The sequence below is a fragment of the Rhinolophus ferrumequinum genome, chromosome 8, assembly GCF_004115265.2.
Source record: "Rhinolophus ferrumequinum isolate MPI-CBG mRhiFer1 chromosome 8, mRhiFer1_v1.p, whole genome shotgun sequence".
In the NCBI taxonomy this organism is placed as follows: domain Eukaryota; kingdom Metazoa; phylum Chordata; class Mammalia; order Chiroptera; family Rhinolophidae; genus Rhinolophus; species Rhinolophus ferrumequinum.
The window spans coordinates 57,810,725-57,831,237 of NC_046291.1; the positions used below are offsets into that span (position 1 = coordinate 57,810,725).

At 35.2% G+C, this 20,513-nt stretch overlaps 1 protein-coding gene and 1 pseudogene across 6 annotated transcripts in view; one reads left to right on the top strand and one right to left on the bottom strand.

Moving 5' to 3' along the window:
• LOC117025712 (sodium channel protein type 2 subunit alpha) overlaps nucleotides 1-20,513 on the bottom strand; it is a 125,379-nt gene that overhangs the window by 57,437 nt on the left and 47,429 nt on the right. For 5 of the 6 annotated variants that reach the window (XM_033111801.1, XM_033111802.1, XM_033111804.1 and 2 more), the window contains 9 exons: nucleotides 15,593-15,682; nucleotides 14,724-14,852; nucleotides 14,058-14,149; nucleotides 12,910-13,182; nucleotides 9,109-9,172; nucleotides 7,445-7,586; nucleotides 7,096-7,302; nucleotides 5,438-5,725; nucleotides 870-1,217 (listed from right to left, as the gene is read on the bottom strand). In XM_033111801.1, the coding sequence (XP_032967692.1) occupies nucleotides 870-1,217; nucleotides 5,438-5,725; nucleotides 7,096-7,302; nucleotides 7,445-7,586; nucleotides 9,109-9,172; nucleotides 12,910-13,182; nucleotides 14,058-14,149; nucleotides 14,724-14,852; nucleotides 15,593-15,682 (1,633 nt within the window). Of the gene's footprint in view, nucleotides 1-869; nucleotides 1,218-5,437; nucleotides 5,726-7,095; nucleotides 7,303-7,444; nucleotides 7,587-9,108; nucleotides 9,173-12,909; nucleotides 13,183-14,057; nucleotides 14,150-14,245; nucleotides 14,338-14,723; nucleotides 14,853-15,592; nucleotides 15,683-20,513 lie in introns of all 6 variants that reach the window. The other variant, XM_033111806.1, reaches the window with a different exon arrangement.
• Nucleotides 10,576-11,282, top strand: LOC117025713 (double homeobox protein A-like; annotated as a pseudogene).

The following is a 20,513-nucleotide window of genomic DNA, read 5'->3' on the forward strand; positions in this document are numbered from 1 at the left end:
GACCTTGTCCAACTATAATAAATAGAATTGTGTAAAAGGAAAAAAAATACAAAGAAGATTTTAATGTGATTCAGCAAGCTATAATATAAAAATACAACCAAATGTCATTGCTAGAATATTTTTATATCGGCAAATGAAATCTTATTTAATACGAAAGTTAAAAAGCAATTTATGTTTTCCAGAAGAAATGTCAATAATATTTTCTTCTAAGTGTCCAGTATTTAGTTGAAACCCTTTTCCATAGTCTTGATTTAAGGTCACTTTATTTACAAAAAGAGTTCATGTCACTAACATAAAAACTGAAATCTCTAAAAATTACAGCATGGCTTTACCAGGTACTTTGAGTGACTTCTAAACCACACAACCGTGCAATGGCTGGGGTCATTTGAGTGGGTGCTAAAAATGTTATCGCACTCTGACCCGCAAAGAGAAAGAATGTTGTTGCAGTGCTGGGTTTCGATATAATTAATATGATAAAAGTATCTACTTCAAGTGGAAGAGTCAAATTCTCCTTTTAAAGGAAAGATGGTAAAATCCTTAAAATGAGTCTTGGTATCATTTCTTGCATATTAATTAAACTTATGCTTGATAAATTGTTGGTGTGTTCTTTGGCAAGTTTCATACTGCAGTAATAAAGATGACGGGATACTTCTAATTATATTCTATGATAACCATACTATACTTGTAATTAATTTGTAGAAAAGCCTGACTAGCACAATCTGTCTGACAAAAGAAGTTTACGGCTTGATTGAACCAACCCTCGGCCTTTGAACACGACCGGCAAAATTCTTAGAAGGGAAACAGAAAACACTCCGTCCTGCCCCAGCCTCAGCTCCCTTCCCAACAGCTGCCTTTTGCACTGGCCTCACCTCTGGCAGGAGCTGCCCGGTGGGGGACGTGAGGGCTGAAGGGCCCCCGACCAGGGAGACCACTCCGTTGCAGTCCACCGCGCTGTGCATCTTTCCGTTCATGGGCAGAGTGGGCAGCACCCTGGACGCACGGCTGGCCTGGCTGACGTTGCTGTGGCGGCGCTCTCCGTGTCTGTGCGGTACAAACAGAGAGTCTCTGCGGCTGTCGTTGTCTTCAAAGGTGCTATGCTCGTCATCAGCAAAGTCATTCTCGGAGCCAATATCCTTGGCTCGACCTCTGAAGCTGAAAAGGCTCGCCCTACTGTTGCGTCTTGGAGAGAACAGGGAGCCGCGTATGCTCAATAAGGACTGCACAACAAGAGAAGAAATAAACAAACCAAAAATAGATGAACAGAATGAAGAGCTGGCATCCTGAAAAATATGAGACTTGACTCACTGTTTCAGAATTGTTGACTTACCTACAGAGAAGTCACTGGACAGGTGGAACCAAGGGCTCCTCTTGTAACTGCTGCTGGTGGTGTGGCACTTTCTACTAGGGTCCCCTCTTTAGTTTTGCTTTCCTTTTTTTTTTCTCTTCATTTTCTTCTACTTTACCCATGCATTAAGATAGTCACAAGTACCCCTCAACATTTTTGAGTCCTATTACTGGCACCTGGAACTGCAATTTTTGTTAGACCCCCCTCTCTAGAATCCAATCTCATTTAACAATCCAATGGAAAACAATTAAATACACACCTACATTTAGGTCCTTTGAAACCAAATATAAATCCAATAAGAGCACACTAGTCACCACACCCTGATGTAGATCTCCCCACAGAGGAAAATAAAATCAAGCTTGCTAGTAGGTCTGTATAATTATAGTACAAGGAAAAGCTTCTCCCTTCTCTTTGCATATTTTATAATCTCTTCATGAATAAATTAAATCAAGCTGAAAGAACTGCATGAGTCATTCCCTGATTTTTCACTCTTCTGTCTATCTCAAGAAATATGAAGAACACCGTATTTACAAAAACCTGGTTTTCACGAAGTATCTGGTCACAATCATTTAACAATTTTCTAAATGGCTACCTTGTCACTGCCATCACCCACTTACCTTGATTCTTAAGAACGGCAGCATTGAGTACAATGAATCACTTCCTGTTTATTACGTGTCTACTTTTATCATTTTTATTTTATTTTATTTATTTATTTATTTAATTTTTTTTTTAAGGAGGGCACAGCTCATAGTGCTGTGGGGATCGAACCAGCAACCTTGGTGTTATTAACACCACGCTCTAACCAAGTGAGCTAACTGGCCACCCCAAACTTTTATAACTTCACTGTAGTGAACACTTGTTTTTGCTTATCCAATATCTATTTCTCTTTCTTTTTTTGATAGTTCCCTGATTATTCTTGAGAAATAATCCTCAGGCAAGAACATGACCCAGGCCTAGCCAATGAGTGTATTCCATACCTCCAGCCAAAAAAATGGTTTAAAGACGGGCAGGGGATACTGCATGGCCCATTGACAGCTACCACTTTTTTTCACAATTTTTAGGAATGAGGTGCATTTTTCAATTAAGGTTGCTAAAAATATTGAGTAGTGTGGAACTGCATTGTATCTTGCCACCATATTGGAGGAACCTGGGCTGAAATACGGAGAAATAATGTTATGAGCCCTTGGGTCCAGACATACCTAAAGCTACTTAGAGATATTATTTACATGATATAAAAAGTTCTATTTTTTGCTAACAATGGCTTGAGTTGGATTCCTAGAATTATTAATAGAAATAATACTAATTTCATCACTTAAGTAATATCAGTTTGATCTTTTATTCTCCAAAGGATTTCAAACTACCTAAAATTATTTTACACCTGTGTATTTTTTTTACATTTCCTGAGAGTAAGTATGCTTTTAATTTTCTTTTCAGCTAAAGAATAATTTGTCTCAATATTGCCTGTAAGCATTTATAAAATGTTTATAAACTTAAACACTATCTTATGTTGTGAGCCTATTCACTATTTACAGAAAGAAGCACATCTAGGAAGACTGTTATGCTCCCTGGACCAAAGTCATTTCTCCTTTTTCTGTTTCTATGTTTTTCCATTCTATCATCAACATCATTTCGTAAGATTCATTCTTTTCCTTTATTGTTTTCTAGATAGGTAGTTATTTTGGTAAAGTCTCTCTTAGACTACACATTTTCTTTCATGTCTCCTTTCTCTCTTTTCACAAGGGACTTTGAATTAGCTATAAGGACAAAATAGTTACAGGATTTGGTACCTACTGCTTATCATTACCTCAAAAAGAAAGGCAGGCAAGAAATGATTGGCAATAAGAAATTAAGTAGAATTTATTTATATGTATCACTCTAAGTAAGAGTTTATATTTTAACTCACAAGTGTTCCACTCAATTAATGCAAATGGAAAGGATGGTGGGAAATAAATTATAAAATTGCACACAAGAATTTCTCAAAGTTCAAAGGTGAATCATGCCATACGAAAGCATAATTTACATGGGACAGCTTTATGAAAAATGATTGTGTCCCATCTGTTGGCATCAACTTCCATTACTTAATTAATTGTATAAATCCATAGCAATCAACTGCTGTGCCACAAATAAAGGATATTCAGTAAGAAAAATCCGCCATACCAAATCAATCTCTGAAGAACAACACTTCTTGGTTTATTACAAATGAGGAGTAAAATGACTTAAGCGGGTCAACTGTATCTTACAAAGCTTTTAAAATAAAACATCCAGATTGTCTTAAGTCTTAATTAGAGGTTGAACTCTTGATTTCCTTCTTCTCCCTCTCGTAATACTAATAAGTTCAGTTGAAGTCTAAGAAATATTTCATACAATTCACCTACTTTACTGAGAAAATTATAATCTTAAAATAAAATATGAAAGTAGAAATGGTTACCAACACAACTGCCTTTGTTTCATGTCAAAACAAAACAACAGGTTTTAATATTTTGTGGTCTTGGACTCTTGCAAAATCTAACAACAGCAATGGACATTTCCTCACTGTACCCAGGTTGAGAAACTTTACCTAGCTTGGTATTTTCAGTATTACTTCCAGTGACTTGAAAAGTGGGATTCATCTGAATTCAGGATTTAAATGAAATCAAATTGTAAATTTCCTTATCAATTTTTAAAGATATTCTTTCTCGTAGGCCTGATAAAGTAGGAAGTTAGAGTTTCAGCTGCAGGCCAAATTTAAAAAGCACCTCAGCTCTTAGTAACTATACGACATTGAGCAATTATTTAACTTCACTGATCCTAAAAAAACAGTGAAAATAATACTATGTGGGGCTGTTAGCATTAATTATGACTGTGTTAAAAGAAAACCAAGTATAAAAGAGGCACTCAACAAAGAATACAGCCCTCACCTTCTCTTCATACCTGTAGACTGGGGATAATGATTATAGTACCTACCTAAGGCTATAGTGAGGGGCTTAAATGCGTTTATATTGCAAGTTGCAATGCACTATGTGGTAGCCATTGTCATTGCTATCAGTGTTGTCCTAGTTGCTATTATTACTATATAGATATTAAGGTTTCAATACTGGTGAAATTGTTTTCCTGAGAACCCGTGTATTTCTGGAAATTCTCTTGGTAATTTCAAAGACAATTAAAGACCCTAAATTTCAAAGTTGCAACAGCTTATCTTGGTACATCAGCCAGAGGCATCCAGGAAACATTGACTGCACTACATAAATCAGGGTATTCTTTCAAGGCAAGTCCCACATTAAACATGAGATAGAGATAATCAAGTGCAATTAAACATCACTGTTTTTAGTATCATAAATCTTCCTCAGTGCATGCTTACCTAAGAATTTTAGTTACACTTCTAGAAAAAGATTGTTCTGATTCCCCTTGAAACAAGGGCATGAAGAATGCATTCTTCAAATGAAGTCTGCACGTGGATGGGAACAACTGAACAGATGGTCTGAAAGAGTCCACAGTTCAGTTCTAGGAACCTGTCACTCAGAAAACCCAGAGTTCACTGGTTCCGGGCACAGCAGCTAAGAAGGGCTGAAAAACATCTGCTGATACTTCTTCATGTGGAAAATTGCCCTGAGATGTTTGAGTCTTTAACAAAACCTCAAAACCAGTGGGATCTACTGTGTTTCCCTGAACTTAAGACCTAGCTGGACAATCAGCTCTAATGCGTCTTTGGGAGCAAAAATTAATATAAGACGTGGTCTTATGTTATATCATATTATATTATACTATATTATATTATATTATATTATATTATATTATATTATATTATATTATATTATAGACCCGGTCTTATTTTACTATAAGACTGGGTCTTATATTATTTTTTGCTTTAAAAGATGCATTAAAACTGATTGTCCGGCTAGGTTTTATTTTCGGGGAAACACGGTATGCTCTAAAAATGCTTTCCTGGGATTCCAAAAAGTTTTAAAACTCACAAATTCTCAAGGTGATAATCAAAATACTTGCTGATCATTACCATTCTGAAAGCATTGTGCTGTGTAGGGAAAGGCAGTTTTAGCTCTACCAAATTCTGCCATAGCTTTAAAAAATGCAATTTATGTAATCTAATATTTTTACCTGATGTGGAGAAGAAAACCTCTTTTCATACGTCAGCCTGTTTCCTTCTAAGGAAAAACGGAAACCTTTTCTTCTAATGCTGTCTTCAGATTCAGATTTGCGGACTCTGTCTTCCTTCTCTTCTTCTCCGGACTGTTCTTTCTGTTTCTTCTTCTTTCTTCGGTTTTTCAGCTCTTTTTCACTCTTGGAGCTCAATTTTGATGCTACTGAAGAACTCTCTGAAAACACTCCTACCCCACCGGCACCACTGAAGTCTCTCGATTCCGCAGATGTTGCTGCAGCAGCTGCCTGGAAGGGTCCAAAGGAAATGGTAGTTGCATATAAACTTCAAGAAACTCTACCTGCATTATTGTTTAGTATCATGAATATGATCTTGAAACACAATGCTCCATTCAGGTATGTATTTTGGAAAACAATGCATTGTTATTAGCCCAATTAAAGAGTTAAATCAACAGACACATGGAAGATGATACATGTGACTTTGATGAAAATCTTCAAGCTCTGGCCTCACACTTGCTTTCTAATTTTCAAATAATATGAACAAGATACTTAAACGTTGTAACATTTTTTCCCCTATGATTTAAACAGTATCTTAGGAAGCAAATAATTTAAGAATTAAAGGTTTCCTATTTTAACCTGACCCATCACACTTTCACTTGACAATGACTTTTAGTACCAGTCAAAATTACTGAATTTAATTCAGTGGAATATTTTTTTTATCTTAATGGACTTTTTTCCTCTTTGACTTAAATTGAGTATTTCACTAAGAAATGCACAACAAAAACGTATTATAGATTATATATATAAAAAAACCCAGGTCATGGCATCTGAATGAATTTGTAAATTACAATAGTACAATTCTTTGAAAGACATAGTATTCAATTTTGTTGCTGTACATTTTATTTATTTTGTTATTACATATTTAGGCTACTCAGTGTTAAAAGATAACTCTACTCAAGAGCTAAGAACAGGCAAAAGAATAGACAATTTGAATAGTTAATATCATTAAGTCAAGCAAATATAATTAGAGAAATGCTTGCCTTATTTGGAAGCCTCATCAAATACAAATGAAAGGACTTACAGGGTAGGAGGGAGAGAATGTAGTGATTTACTATGTTCACATATCAGTGTTTTCCTTGTGCAATCCACATACTTGCATATAAACACTCTTCAAATTAATAGAATTAATCTATTAGTTCTATTTGTGAATTCCTCTGTGCTTCATAATAATAAATAATAAATAATCTCAGACTCTGATTTTCTGACTTTTTACCACCTCTGGTGACACTAATGAAGACGCAACTATAACCGAATTTCTCTTCCCTAGAAGATTAAGAAAAAATACTTTGATTGAGGGCATGTTGGCTTAACTACTTTGTGAGCTTGAGTAAATGAGGAGTCACCAGGAAGAAAAACTGTCAATAAAACAATTCTAAATCTCCATGTTTTGATGCCATTAGTATGGACAGTAATTATCAAAATAAAATAATAATCTCCTAATAACCAAACAGGTTCCTAATACTTACCAAACACATCTGACCTGTTTCAAATGTCAGTTTAACCACTGCTGATTTTGTGTACTAAATGCCACTGACATCACCAGAGAACTGAGATAAACAAACCCAAAAGAGATCTATGTTTGCTAACTATTAATATACCTGAGCTTCTTCTTGTTGCTTTTTTAACTGTTCGAGCATCTGCTGAAATTCAGCCTCTTTCTGTTCAGCCTCCTCGAGTGTTGCCTGATTCTGTTCCTCATAGGCCATGGCCACCACAGCCAGGATTAAATTTATAAGGTAGAACGAGCCCAAGAAAATGACCAGCACAAAAAATATCATGTATGTTTTCCCAGCAGCACGTAGTGTCTGCAAAATGGAAGAGATATTTTATTAAATTTTATATAGGATATTACAAGCTCACACTGTAAGTAATATAAAGTATTTTACAGCAATTCTCTTGCTCTCAGTATTTCATGCTTCCCAGAAGAATCGCATTATCTGTTCTCACCAGTTGATAAAGGTTTTCCCAGAAGTCTTGAGTCATGAGACGAAATAAGGACAGGAAGGCCCAACTAAAGGTGTCAAAGCTTGTGTAGCCGTAGTTGGGGTTCCGACCAGCCTTCACACAGATGTATCCTTCTGGACACTGGCTGAAATGAGGGTAAAGCAATGAGAGGAAGTCAGAACTGCAGGTCTTTGGGCTGGCTTTCCAGTTTTCACAGATGCCAATGCCTATTTCATGTGACACTAGGGAAAGCCGATTCCTCTCACCTTACCCAGCACTCAGCCCAATGCAGACTAATTTACAGAACAACAGACTCTATTAATTCTATTTGTGAATTCCTCTGTGATTCATAATTGTCGTTACTATATTTATCATGTCTCCTTCTAAAAGCAGTCATATCGTGATTCATATTTTTGGGGACTTGTGGACATGAACAGATAAATAAATGTAGAGGGAAAGAAATTGATTTTCACTGAAGATATCTAGAGGCAGAAGCATGTGCGTGAATGTGGTAGTAAAGAAGAGGGGTAAAGAAAGGATGGGTAGGGGGTACACTGAGAGGAGGAAATAACTGCATAATTAAGACGCCGAATGACCTTGATGATCAAGCTGACTGGGCCTCAATATTGTGCCTGACACTTCTGTGCTGTGTGATCTGGGGCAGGTTTGTTACACCTGCTAATCTTCGAGCACCTCATACGTAAGAAAGGGCTAATAACAGAACCTGCTTCACAAATGTATAAGCATTGGATAAGATACTGTATGTAAAGCATTTATTACAATGCAGACAAGGAGTTAAATTCAGTCTGTTTTACTTATCACTGGGATCTGAGATAAATTCAGTACAACCTTTACCATATAAGCCAAATGCGAAGCCTGTTACCATTCAGCATTTTGCTACAGGTGTTAGTTACTAAAGTCCACAATATCATCTTCCACAGAAAGAACATTAGAAGTCTATGATTCTAAAAACTTGCCAAATAGGTAACGGTAACTATTTCTCTGAATTTTCCTAGGCTTTAGCTGCATAGCTGCAGGTGCAATGCTTCTTAATAACAAATGTTCACATGACGTTGACCATAATAATTAAAAGAACTTATGGAGTGCTGTGATAGCTGTAAGTGTAATCCATTGAATTCTCACAGCCCCCCCATTATTATACCCCTTTATCACATGAGAAAACTATAAGGCAGGGAGAGGTGACATTATATGGTGGAGTCAGGATTTGAATCCATGCAAACGCTGCAGTCTATTCTTAACCACTTTGCTAAAATATGCTACACAAACACTCACCATGCCTCAGTGATCGCTCATATATAAAATATCACTCTTATAAAAGTACTAGCTTATGAATTCTATTAACTTAAGCTTTATATATATATATAAATATACTGCTATATTATATATATATATATATATACTGCTTTTCAATTTTCCATTTAACTAGTTTGGAAGATCAGCTGTGACCTGCTATGGAAAAATAATTGCTGCATATGAGTTTGTGAAGGAAGTGAGAATCCACACTTATCCCAGCTATTCTGAGAGTCAGTGTGACGTGGTATTTACTGAGGGCTTTGAATGAGGAACGAGTGGGGGCCAAGAGGATGGGCGATTCTTGAGGCCAATGAAGCACTGCAGACAATACATCAATGTAAAACATCACTTACCCTGCATCTGAACTGTTGCCACAAAGCAGAGCATCATTTTGCCCTTCCAAAAAATAAAAGTGACCTATTTAAAGAATGAGGAACAGAAAGAATCATTTAAAAAGCCCTCAAAACACTTCAGCCATTGTATCTAGATATAATGATAAAGCTTACATTTTTGTCAACCATAATGAAATGTATAAAATAATAAATACGTATATGACTAAATGAAAATATTTTAAGAATAACTTGAATACTAAACAAATACCAAAATATAACATTTTTAAATAAATAAATATTTAGAAAATTTATTTTAAAAAGAAAACCATTTTGGAGGGAATAACTATTATAGCATTCTGATATCAGAATTTATTGCAAATATCAACTCAAATGCTTGAGATACTTCAAAAAAGAGATGCTAAATTAAGGCTGTTTTCTTGGCACAAAAAGTGAGAGAAAGGGAAGCCCGTTGCTTCTAAATGTTTCCATGCAAATAAAATTATACTTTAAAAATACCTTTTGCTTGGACTTCAAATGGATTCAGACATTTTTTTCTTACTAATTTTAACTGAATTTCCTGTGGAAAGTGTGTTTTCTCTTTCTATGATGCTGTAAATAAGTGTTTTGTTTTGGGTTTTGCCTTAATTACTATCTTTCAAATGCACAAAATAAATTGTTTCTTTGGAGATATATGTTTTCTATGTATATCTAGCTTCTGTTCTTAGGGAATACGTTACATAAAATTTTAATAAATTGCAAAGATGATCTTGAGAAACATACACATACATAAACATACATATTTACATATTCACACACACACACACACACACACACACACACACACACACTTATCCCTCACCAAAAATTATTATGGCTCTTTTTAAGAATACCTAAGGCCTATATTCAAGGAATCCTTTAATATATTATGCACGGAAATCTGGGTTATAGTTTGCAAAAAGTTTTAGATCCTTACTTTACAATATATATTAAAAAAATAATTCTAGATTTTTAAATATTAAAGATTTAAAGATAAGTCCATTAATATGCTATAAAGAATGTATAGGGTTTCTTTTTAATGTAGAAGATATAGGTGGCTGCTTTAAAGGTAGAATAACTAGGTGAATATTTTTATTTTCTCTAAATCAAAAATATTTTTTCTAAACTAAAATATAGAAAAAAATGAAAAGAATTTAATGACTTAATTGCCTAAAAAATCAAAATCACTTAGGCATCAAAAACAATCAAAATGAAAAACAAGTTGGAGACTATATTTGCCAAAAAAAGACAAAATGTTAATATACTTGATAAATTAAAGAAATCATATGAATTCCCTAAAATGTACAATCATCTGAAAGAATAATGGGTAAAAATATCAACAGATAATTAACATTATATAACATATATAGCTTGCTAAAGATGCTAAAAATATATCTGCAAAATTCTACTGTCTGACTGTCTCCCGGTTGAAAGCTTCAAGACTATTACAACATGGCCCAAAACAACTCTCCAAACGAGACCACAGCAAGGAATCATAGACAAAGCCGCACCAAATTCAGAGAAGACCAGTTGAATATCCTCATCAAAGTATTCAATCAAACACCTTACCCAGGTTATGCTACCAAACAAAAGCTTGCTTTAGAAATCAACACTGAAGAGTGTAGAATCCAAATTTGGTTTCAGAATCAAAGAGCTAGGCACCGAGTTCAGAAAAGATTAGAACCTGAGAAGGACTTAGAAGCAAGCCAAGACCAAGATCACCCTGAAGAGAAGATTCATGGTAGAAGAGATGGACCGTGTCGTACCAGCTACACTTCCTCCCAATTACACATCCTCATCACAGCATTTACAAACAACCCTTATCCTGGGATTGCTTAGCAACTTGCTAAGCAAATTGGGGTTCCAGAGTCAAGAGTCCAAATTTGGTTTCAAAATCGAAGATCTAGATTCCATGTACAGAAAAAAAGAGAATGTGATGAGCTCTTACAACAGAAACAAGACCAGGAACGAAACCTCTGAGACATGGGAGTTCAAGGTACAGAAATTACACCAAATGGCACCAATCTCATTAACAACTGTCTTATTTCTCTGAAGCCAGAACAGAATGGACCAAGAGATAAATTTGATGTCATCAGCCTGGGCTCCAAATCTCTCTCATCCTGGGAACATACCCTTCTAAATATACTGTCAGCTTCTTGAGAAGCTGAGCCTTCTGGAGATGGTAAACAGAACTTCAGGAGGCAGACAGATACAAGGCACCACACAGCCCTATCCAACGGAGCCTGGCTCCACACTTCAGCAGATGTCAAAGAAAATGAAAATAAACTTATTCATATCAAAAAAAAAATTCTACTACCTTAATAATTAGGAACCATTAGGATACACTTTTCCTTCTACCCCCCCAATTAAAAATATGGTAATAATCAATATTAATGAGTTGTATGATCTTTCTGGATAGAAATTTCACACACTGTATCCATAGCCTTAATCAGGTTGACCCCAAATCAACCTGATCATACTCTTACTCATAACCTTAATCATACTCTTGACCCCAAAATATTTTTTAATAAAAATCCATCTGAAGAAAGCAATCAGAAAGAGAGAAAAGATTTAGGTGCAAGATCATTGTGCTGTTATTATAACATTAATAGAACACCCCGTAAATAATGGAATCATTTGTTTTATTTATTCATTTATCCAATGAATCCTAATCTCCCCAGTATAAATCTTCATAAGAATACTAACTCTTAAAATATTCATATGTAAGAAGGGATGAAATTTCATATGGTTCTAAAACCCATGAAGGATACCTCAGAACAAGTATCCCAGTGGAGTATTGATAATCAAGGTACCAACGAAAATTAGCAAGGTAATTGTACGTGGAGAGGAAAGGACTTGGACATCCAAATGACAGAGGGACTGGTTTCCATGGTAAGAAATTGTACTGAAGCTTATGGCATCATAAGTTTATTCTGATGCCACCTGTAAAATGAAATCAAACTATACTGATAAACAAATCTAAAACAGTGACTGACACCAAAGGGATAAACTGGAACAACAATATTAAAGATGCAGGTTTTGAGTTTACAGTTTCCCATCATCAAGGAGCGAATGGCTGGATTGGGGTTGCTTAATTTTCCAACGAGTAACAAATTCAGATTTCGGGTCTGTGAATGGTTCCTCTATTTCTAGATACAGCATGTACACTTAATACATATATTAAGTCAACCAAATTGGGCCAAATTATTTCCCCCCAGTCTTCTTTTTTTTTTTTTTTTTTTTTAAAAGTTTTATTTATTTGTGTTTTTCCAGGACCCATCAGCTCCAAGTCAAGTAGTTGTTTCAATCTAGTTGTGGAGCGCGCAGCTCACAGTGGCCCATGTGGGGATCGAACCGGCAACCCTGGTGTTCTGAGCACCGTGCTCTAACCAACTGAGCTAACCGGCCGCCCCCCCGCCCCCAGTCTTCTTAACAACACATTTCAGCATAATATACTGAATCATTCAAAGTACTGATTTATGTAAGATGACTGAAAACTGATCAATAAATATTTCGTTTTGTGTATACACCATAATATGGTATTGCTTTCAACACTGTTTTAGGAAAAGAACACATTTTCAAAAGGTAACTTTCATTATGTTGACTGACAGATAAGTAAAAAGGAGTAAGACATCATTTGATTTCTGTATCCCATGGACTGCTTTATCTTAAATTGATCGAAGTCATTTGGTTCACATCAAAATTGAGACAATTCCATGGATGTATTTTTTTTTTTTTAATATTTAAAAGACTAAACAACTTAATGGTTTAAAAAATATAGCTTACTTTTATCCTCAATATATTCATTCCAGTTAAATGTGCTCACTGTCCTATTGAAAGTGGTACTGTTCCCATCCAATGAGTAATTAAAGAAGGAAGTGATGTTTAGTTCAAAGGAGGAATTATCTGGGGGCCATTGCAAACACTTATTCCGCAGGTTGCCCATGAAGAGCTGCAGCCCGATTAGCGCGAACACGCTCAGACAGAAAACAGTCAGGATCATGACATCCGAGAGCTTCTTCACAGACTGGATCAGGGCCCCCACAATGGTCTTCAGGCCTACAAATAAAACCAGGGGGAGACCTTTAAACACACTATTCAACAGCTACTTTACCAACAAAAAAAATCATGAGCTTGTCCTGGAAAATAAAAATGTCATGCAGAATGCCAACAGTATTAGTTTAATGCTTGTGATTGAGTAACATTTTCATGAAAAGCCTGCTAGCTGGTGAAAATGAATGAATGCAGAACTTGTATGTTCATTAGATAACCGTGAATGGAAATGAACCAACGTGTATTTCCGAACACTCCTTAGAGCAAAAAAATGATTTTTGTTATTCATGCTGAAACATCGACCTTGTGTAAATATTTTGCTTTTATTTGCAGATGTCTTACTCCCTAACCTCTTATTGATCTTAGAAAAATCTATATGAATAGCATAGTAAGAAATCTTTAAGTCACTGGATTATGAGGTTACGTATTTGGGAATTCTGCAAGCTTGAGTATGGGTTAAAAAAGGAAGACATCTGAAAACTGGAGCCCCATGCAGCACTCATGCTATTCCTTGCTCTTTCATTTATCTTCAAAAAATTACCAATTTTTGACCTAAACGGTCAATTGTTTGCGTCAGTTCAAATGCCTCATAATTTAGCCTCTATGCAGAAAGCTTGATGTTATTGGATGCAGACCATGTAGCCTGTTACTGCAAATGCCTCATGCAAAAACTTGTTAAACTCAAAGGCTGATTTAGACAGTTTTAAAGAAAGCAACTAGCAAAAGCAAAGAATCAAATCCATCCAAAATATGATGTACTGATTCCTGCTTTTTTACATATTTGTTCGCAATAGGTGACAAGCAATAGGCTTATGCACAAAAGCTGTGATTGTAGCACCAGTGCAGCTAAACTCAGCCTCAGTGTTTAACCTAGCTCTCACCTGGAATGACTGAAATTGTTTTCAATGCTCGGAGAACTCTGAATGTTCTCAACGCTGAGACATTGCCCAGGTCCACAAACTCTGTCACATATCTGTAATAAGGGAGTTCACACACAAACACAGTGACAACACACAAGAAACAGTTGGAGATATAAGGGGCCTACCACCTTATACCAGTTTCTTCTTACCTGGAATTACAGAAATAGTTTTCAAAGCTCTCAAGACTCTGAAAGTTCGAAGAGCTGAAACATTGCCTAGGTTTACAAATTCTGTTACATACCTGTAGAATTAAATCAGAGTTATTCAGAATTTAGGGAAATCTAAGTCTACGTCGGTCTTTCATCAAGACCTTTTCAACTTCAATGAGTATTGCCATCAGATTTCTCAATTAAGAGAAAAATGGCATTGTCACCAATCATAATCTGTTACTTAGGAAACTATTTTATTACTTTACAGCACTAATTGAAACCAAAGCCATATAATTTACTATGATAGTTCCTAATTTCTCCAAAGCACATAATTTGATTGGAAGAAAAATATTCTCAATTCATACGATAACTACAAAAAATGCTTGATCGGTCAAGAGAAGCCACAAAGAAGAAATACAGTGTAGGCTCCCACCAATGATTTACTCTTCCAGGATGGAAAACGTATTAAGATACTTACGCAAAAGTAATGACTGTGAAGTCCAACCAATTCCATGGGTCCCGTAGAAATGTGAAAGCTTCTAAACAAAAGCCCCTTGCAAGTATTTTAACAAGTGATTCAAAAGTATAAATTCCTGTAAAGGTATACCTGAGAAAAAAATACCCAAGCCCACATTAAAGATCTAGAAGTTAATTTACATGTACATATCTTAAGAGACTTAAACAACAAACAAAAATTACAGGCTTCCATATGGGTCTGTATCTATCTCCCTACAATGTAGAGTTTAGGTAGGGTTTAAGGCAGAAAGAAGCATTACATTTTGAAGGACATTTTCGTTGACTGTAACTAAATGAGTATTGTACTTGCTACACTAATTAATTTGAAGGCACACATTAATACAGTTTTATATGAAGATATCTTAGATACACTGTCTTTCGGTCTGATTTAAGCAAACAGGTATTAATTCAGAATGTTGATAAAACATTAGTGTTGAATAAAATATGCATTATTAAGAGCCACAAAATATATACTAATAAAACAGAAAGGTGAAACCATGAGAAAAGGAAAATACAAACTAGGTATAATTTTTATCATTGGATATTAGTAATAACTGATGATTTTCAAAAGAGTGTGAGACTCACACAGAAGATAAAGGACTACAAATATTGGCAGTGAAACCAGTGTAGTGATTTGAGCTACTGAATGAGCCATTGCAACCTTTGTCCTAAAAGAAATTAATGGTTGGGAAGAACTTGAATCATTGTCTAACTGGTCTGGTTTGGAGTAGCTAGTATGATTTGCTAAAGAAACTGATGAAGTCTCAAAGTATTAAATGCACAATTTGAAATATAAAGGGATGAGAATATTGAAAAATATTTTCTACTTACTCCACATTCTTTGTCCAGTCTGGAGGGTTACTCATGGTCATAAATACACAGTTGGTAAGAATAGTGCACATAATGAGCACATTGAATAAAGTAGAATATTGTCAAGGAAGACAAAGTTCAATGGAAAATCAAACTTTCATGCATCACCATCCTTTTACCACCATGAAGTTTAGAACTTTTATGTCCTTATAATTTTATTATTGAGTTTGTTCTTTCCATTTCTGTCATTCAATAACTTCATATCTAGGTTATGTCAGGCCAAGTCATCCACTTCTTTGAGGTTACTTGGGTGTTTTTGAGTAATTAAAAAGATTAAATACAAAGCAATTGGTTCATTAGTAAATAATTTATCAATTTAAATTTTTGAAATGAGACTCAACAACTGAACTGCAAGTACAGCATGTATGTAAACCCTGACAAAAATTAGACAAGAGAATTCAAGTGATTAATTAAATACATTACATCTCCATTCAAAGGGTCACCCTGGTAGAATGTCTTTAGTAATGTCCTTTCTAAGTGGAGTATGTAATATACTGTAATTGCTCATAAAATTCTGAATAGTAAGAGAAAAAATGGCTGGTGTTAGTGTTGGCATTCTTTGGGTTTGTACCTGTGGTGACTTATATAATTTCCCTGGCCTTCGTTCATTTCACTATTAGAGAGAAAGAGAGAGAGAGAGAGAGAGAGAGAGAGAGAGAGAGAGAGAGAGAGAGAGAGAGAGAGAGAGAGAGAGAACAAACTATTTCACAGGATTTCTGTGAGGATGAAATTAGTTAAAATGTGTTAAAGCTCCTACACTTAATTGCCTGGTACAAAGTAGATGCTAAATAAATTGCTCTCCTAACTTCCTGAATCGTAGAGGATACGACTTTATAACAAACATCTAGTTTGTTTCACTCTACACCATTTTGCTTTTGTAGACATAGCCAATGCCCTTCACTTTTATTTATATTGAAAAGCAACAACAAATCTCTTTAAGAAAGTATTTGGTAGTCATTAGTTAAATGACTTTCTTTTATATTTAATAAAAAGCACAAGAAGGATTCAGTTGCAATTATGCAAAACAACCTTTATCAATGTGACTTTAGACACAACTATAAAAATCCCAGGAAATGAATAGATACTATTCATAACTCTCCTCACTATTTTTATTATAAATTTTCACATTACTTGCATATGACAAAATATCAACATGATTTTAAGTGCAGTAAAATAGGACAGTAAGTAGCCAGTGTGTTAAACTACAAAGGAAGTTTCTTTGTACCTACAACTGGCTTTAGTCGAAGCAGTAACTGACTTTTCCTTTATACTAGCAGTGATATAGGCACACGCTTAATTATCAGCTTGTTCAAATGCATCCACACGAGAACGATGTATGAATTCTGTGGATCAGCCACGTGAGGGCGCTACAACCCAGAGCACACAGAAAAACACCATTTCAAAGAAACATATTTTTCCTCTATTGGTAAAAACAAACAAAAATAAGATAAAATTAAAGATGATTTGCTATTAGCATATAAAAATAAAGGATTACAGACGTGAACTGTTATCCTGCTAGGCCCTACTAGGGAAAATAACTCCCTTGGCTGACTGGCATCCTTCTCAATACATGGTTCCCAACTTCAACAGTCCCGTATTTCTCCACTTAGCCCCATCTCCTCTCTGTAAAGACAATTTCAAATGTCCTCTAACCTTCTTCTTCCTTCCCTCCCACTTCAAGTTGATGACCTTATTTCCTACTTCACTGAGTAGAGATAACATAAGTCTACCATATCTTTACTTCCCACCCCCAAATTACAAAGCTCTCTGAATTTGGACCTATCCTTTCCTCCTCACTGTTTCAATGGGGGAAATATTCAATCCCTCCACACATACTGTGGACACCTTCTACTTTTCTAGAATACTTCAGAAATCTTTTATCTCTTCCTTCTCTTGTCTTTAACATCTCCCACTCTATTGGCCTCTTCCTACCAACATAAACTTGCTTTAGTCGCTTCTATCTTGTCATGGTGTGTGTGTGGGGGGGTGGTGGTGGTGGTAATACTTTCCTATAACCCACAATCCTCTTTAACTAATTACAGCTCTAACTCTTTTCTCCATTTCACAGCCAAATTTGAAAAAGATGTTTATCTTTTCCTCAAGTATCTATCACATCCTCAACCTACTACCTTTTCTTCCTGAAGACAACAACTTCTCCATGTTTTGTCACTAAAAATAAAAGGATAATTTTGAGTTCTTATTTGACTTGCTCTCTTTACAGTGTTTGACAAAGATGATTCTTCCCCCTTTCATTTTGTTCTTTTCCCCTTGCTTCATGAGTTCCCAATCCCCTGTTTCTTCATGCCTCAAGGGCAACAATTTCTTTGTACCTTTTTAAATGTAATTCCCTTTTGAAAAGAAGGACATAGGATGTATCTCAGCCATCTCCCAACTCTTCTGCTATATACATCCTAGTAAAGTAGACCTCGTGAACAAACATAGCTTCAAGCACCATTTGTATACCCACCAATTTCATGTGTATATTTCTCTCCAGGTTAGACCTCTCTTCCGAACTCTACACACTGAATTGTCCACATGACATTTTCAAAATCATTTAAAACATTTTGAGTTCTAAAACTGAACTAAAAATCTCTTCATCCTACCTCTCTGCTCCTCCGCCCTCCCGCCCCCGAAAAAAAAACCAAACTGCTCCTTTAATATCTCTGTATCTTATAAAATGTCCCATATCTAGCCAGGAACCTAGGAGCAATCTTGGATTTCTCTCCCTCCCTAAGCCTCCACATCCAACTTAGCACCGAATATTGTCAACTCTACCTTCTATCTCTGGATTCAGTCAATTATTCTGCATAACCACATTACTACACGGTCCAGGTGTCCATCACGTCTAATCTACATTATTGCAGTTTCCCCCTAACTTTTTTTCTGAACCCATGTTTGGTTCCTTTCAATCCGTTCTGCACACTGTGCCAAAATGACCTTTGTAAATGTAATTCAGATCATTTCAATAGCATTCCACTATTGTTAGGATGATCAAATGTCTTAACATAGTCTAGATTCTAGGAGGTCTGACCCCTGTCTATTTCTCTAGTTTTGTACTATTTACTCTTCACTGTATTCTACCCTGCGCAATATTATTGTAAGTGTTTTAGATCATCTAATGAAATATGCTCTTTCTCAAAGAAGGATCTTTGCAAATGCCACCTCTTCTCCCCGGAAATGCTTTCTACTTCACCCTAGCCAACTCATACTTAGTAAGTACTGAGATTAAAACTTATTACTCAGATTAAAAGTAGAAAAGTTATTCACAATAGCACCTGACTTGTTCAGATATACAAGTTATGCATTCCTGTATCACCTTATACTATTCCTCCAATGACTAATTTTAATGTTGATTCTTTTCTAGGAGACTGTCAAGTTCATGAGGGCAGGAACCATGTCTATACTCTTTACCACTATATCCTTGTCATTTCACACAGTGTCATGTGACTATTGAACGAAATCAATTTTGCAACTATTTATTACTAAATGAATAGTTTTCCTTTTTAATGATTTTTGATAATATAGGTATTGATATGGGACAAAACTACAAGATGAAATTTTTCTTCACATATATTGAGTATACAAGTTTATATATATATAATTTTTTTTTCCTTTGGAAAGGGAGGACATAAGATAAATGTAAGGTAGAACTTAATAGCCTCATGAGATTTATGTCACTTTATCTGAGCCATGATTTTATGACCCTTAAAAATATTTACTCTTTATAATGATAGAATTTAATTATACGTAATGAAGTAAAATATATATATTTCAATATTAATACACAAAAGAATGATTTTGTCTAGTAAGCAATAATTAATAAAGCATTATGCTCAAACAGGTGTTTTCCACATTGCATGACTATCATTTTAACAAAAAACACACTTAAGTTAAAGATCCTTACACACTCAAAAAGGAAAGCAAATAAAACTATTTTGCTTTTAAAACAAAATAAGAGATAATTACGGTGAGATTTTAGTTTATGAAACTATCTCTAAATAGTTTCAAAACACATTAACTTTTAAAAATCACTGTGGATTTATTTTATGTCACATACTTTAAAAATTTTTGGAATTTGGTGAGTGACTGAATAGTAGGGTTTTAGATAATCATAACAAATATACAAATATAAAAAAAATAATGTGGGTATAGATTTTCTATTGGTGATACCAAACAGTGAAAAAGTATAGAAACTCCACACCAAGGCAGATTTCAGGGGCCTAGGACCAGTAACAAAATGCATAAATCCTACATTATTTTTAAATACATAGGCCAAGACATCAACTAAAGTTCATTTTTCAAAAGAACAACGTATCCCATAATAATATTTCCTTAAGAGCCTTGGCATATAAAATAATATAGAGGCAGACTAACCTTATGTAATATTAGGAAAAAAGGATTTTTCAAATCTATCTATTTCTTAGTAAATTATGTTAATCTTTTGATAGAAAGTAACCCGTCAATTGATAAATCTAAAGTATTTCCTGTATGCACAGGAGGAGAGATTTCTTCAAGTTTATACTGAAAATGGTTTATGCAGCCTTTGACATGGAACCTGGATAAGTAAAGTACCGCCAAGTCCACCCCTGTGTCCTCATAGGTCGGGTGAAGCAGCGTGAGCTTTAAAACAACGGACCGTTAATCAGCTGCATCCTTTATAACCCACGTGGGCTTCAGCAAGTCCTTCAGTGCTGTGACGTCCAGTTTTCTTATGCAAATGCAGGTAATGGTGCTAACACCTCTTAGAGGACAGCTGCTTTTATGACTATTAATTATTTGTCTATTGAATATAAAATATAGGGTATCTCTTTGTTATTCTTAAGGAAGAGAAAGGCACTGTTTGTGAGAAAGGCACTATATATATATATATATATATATATAT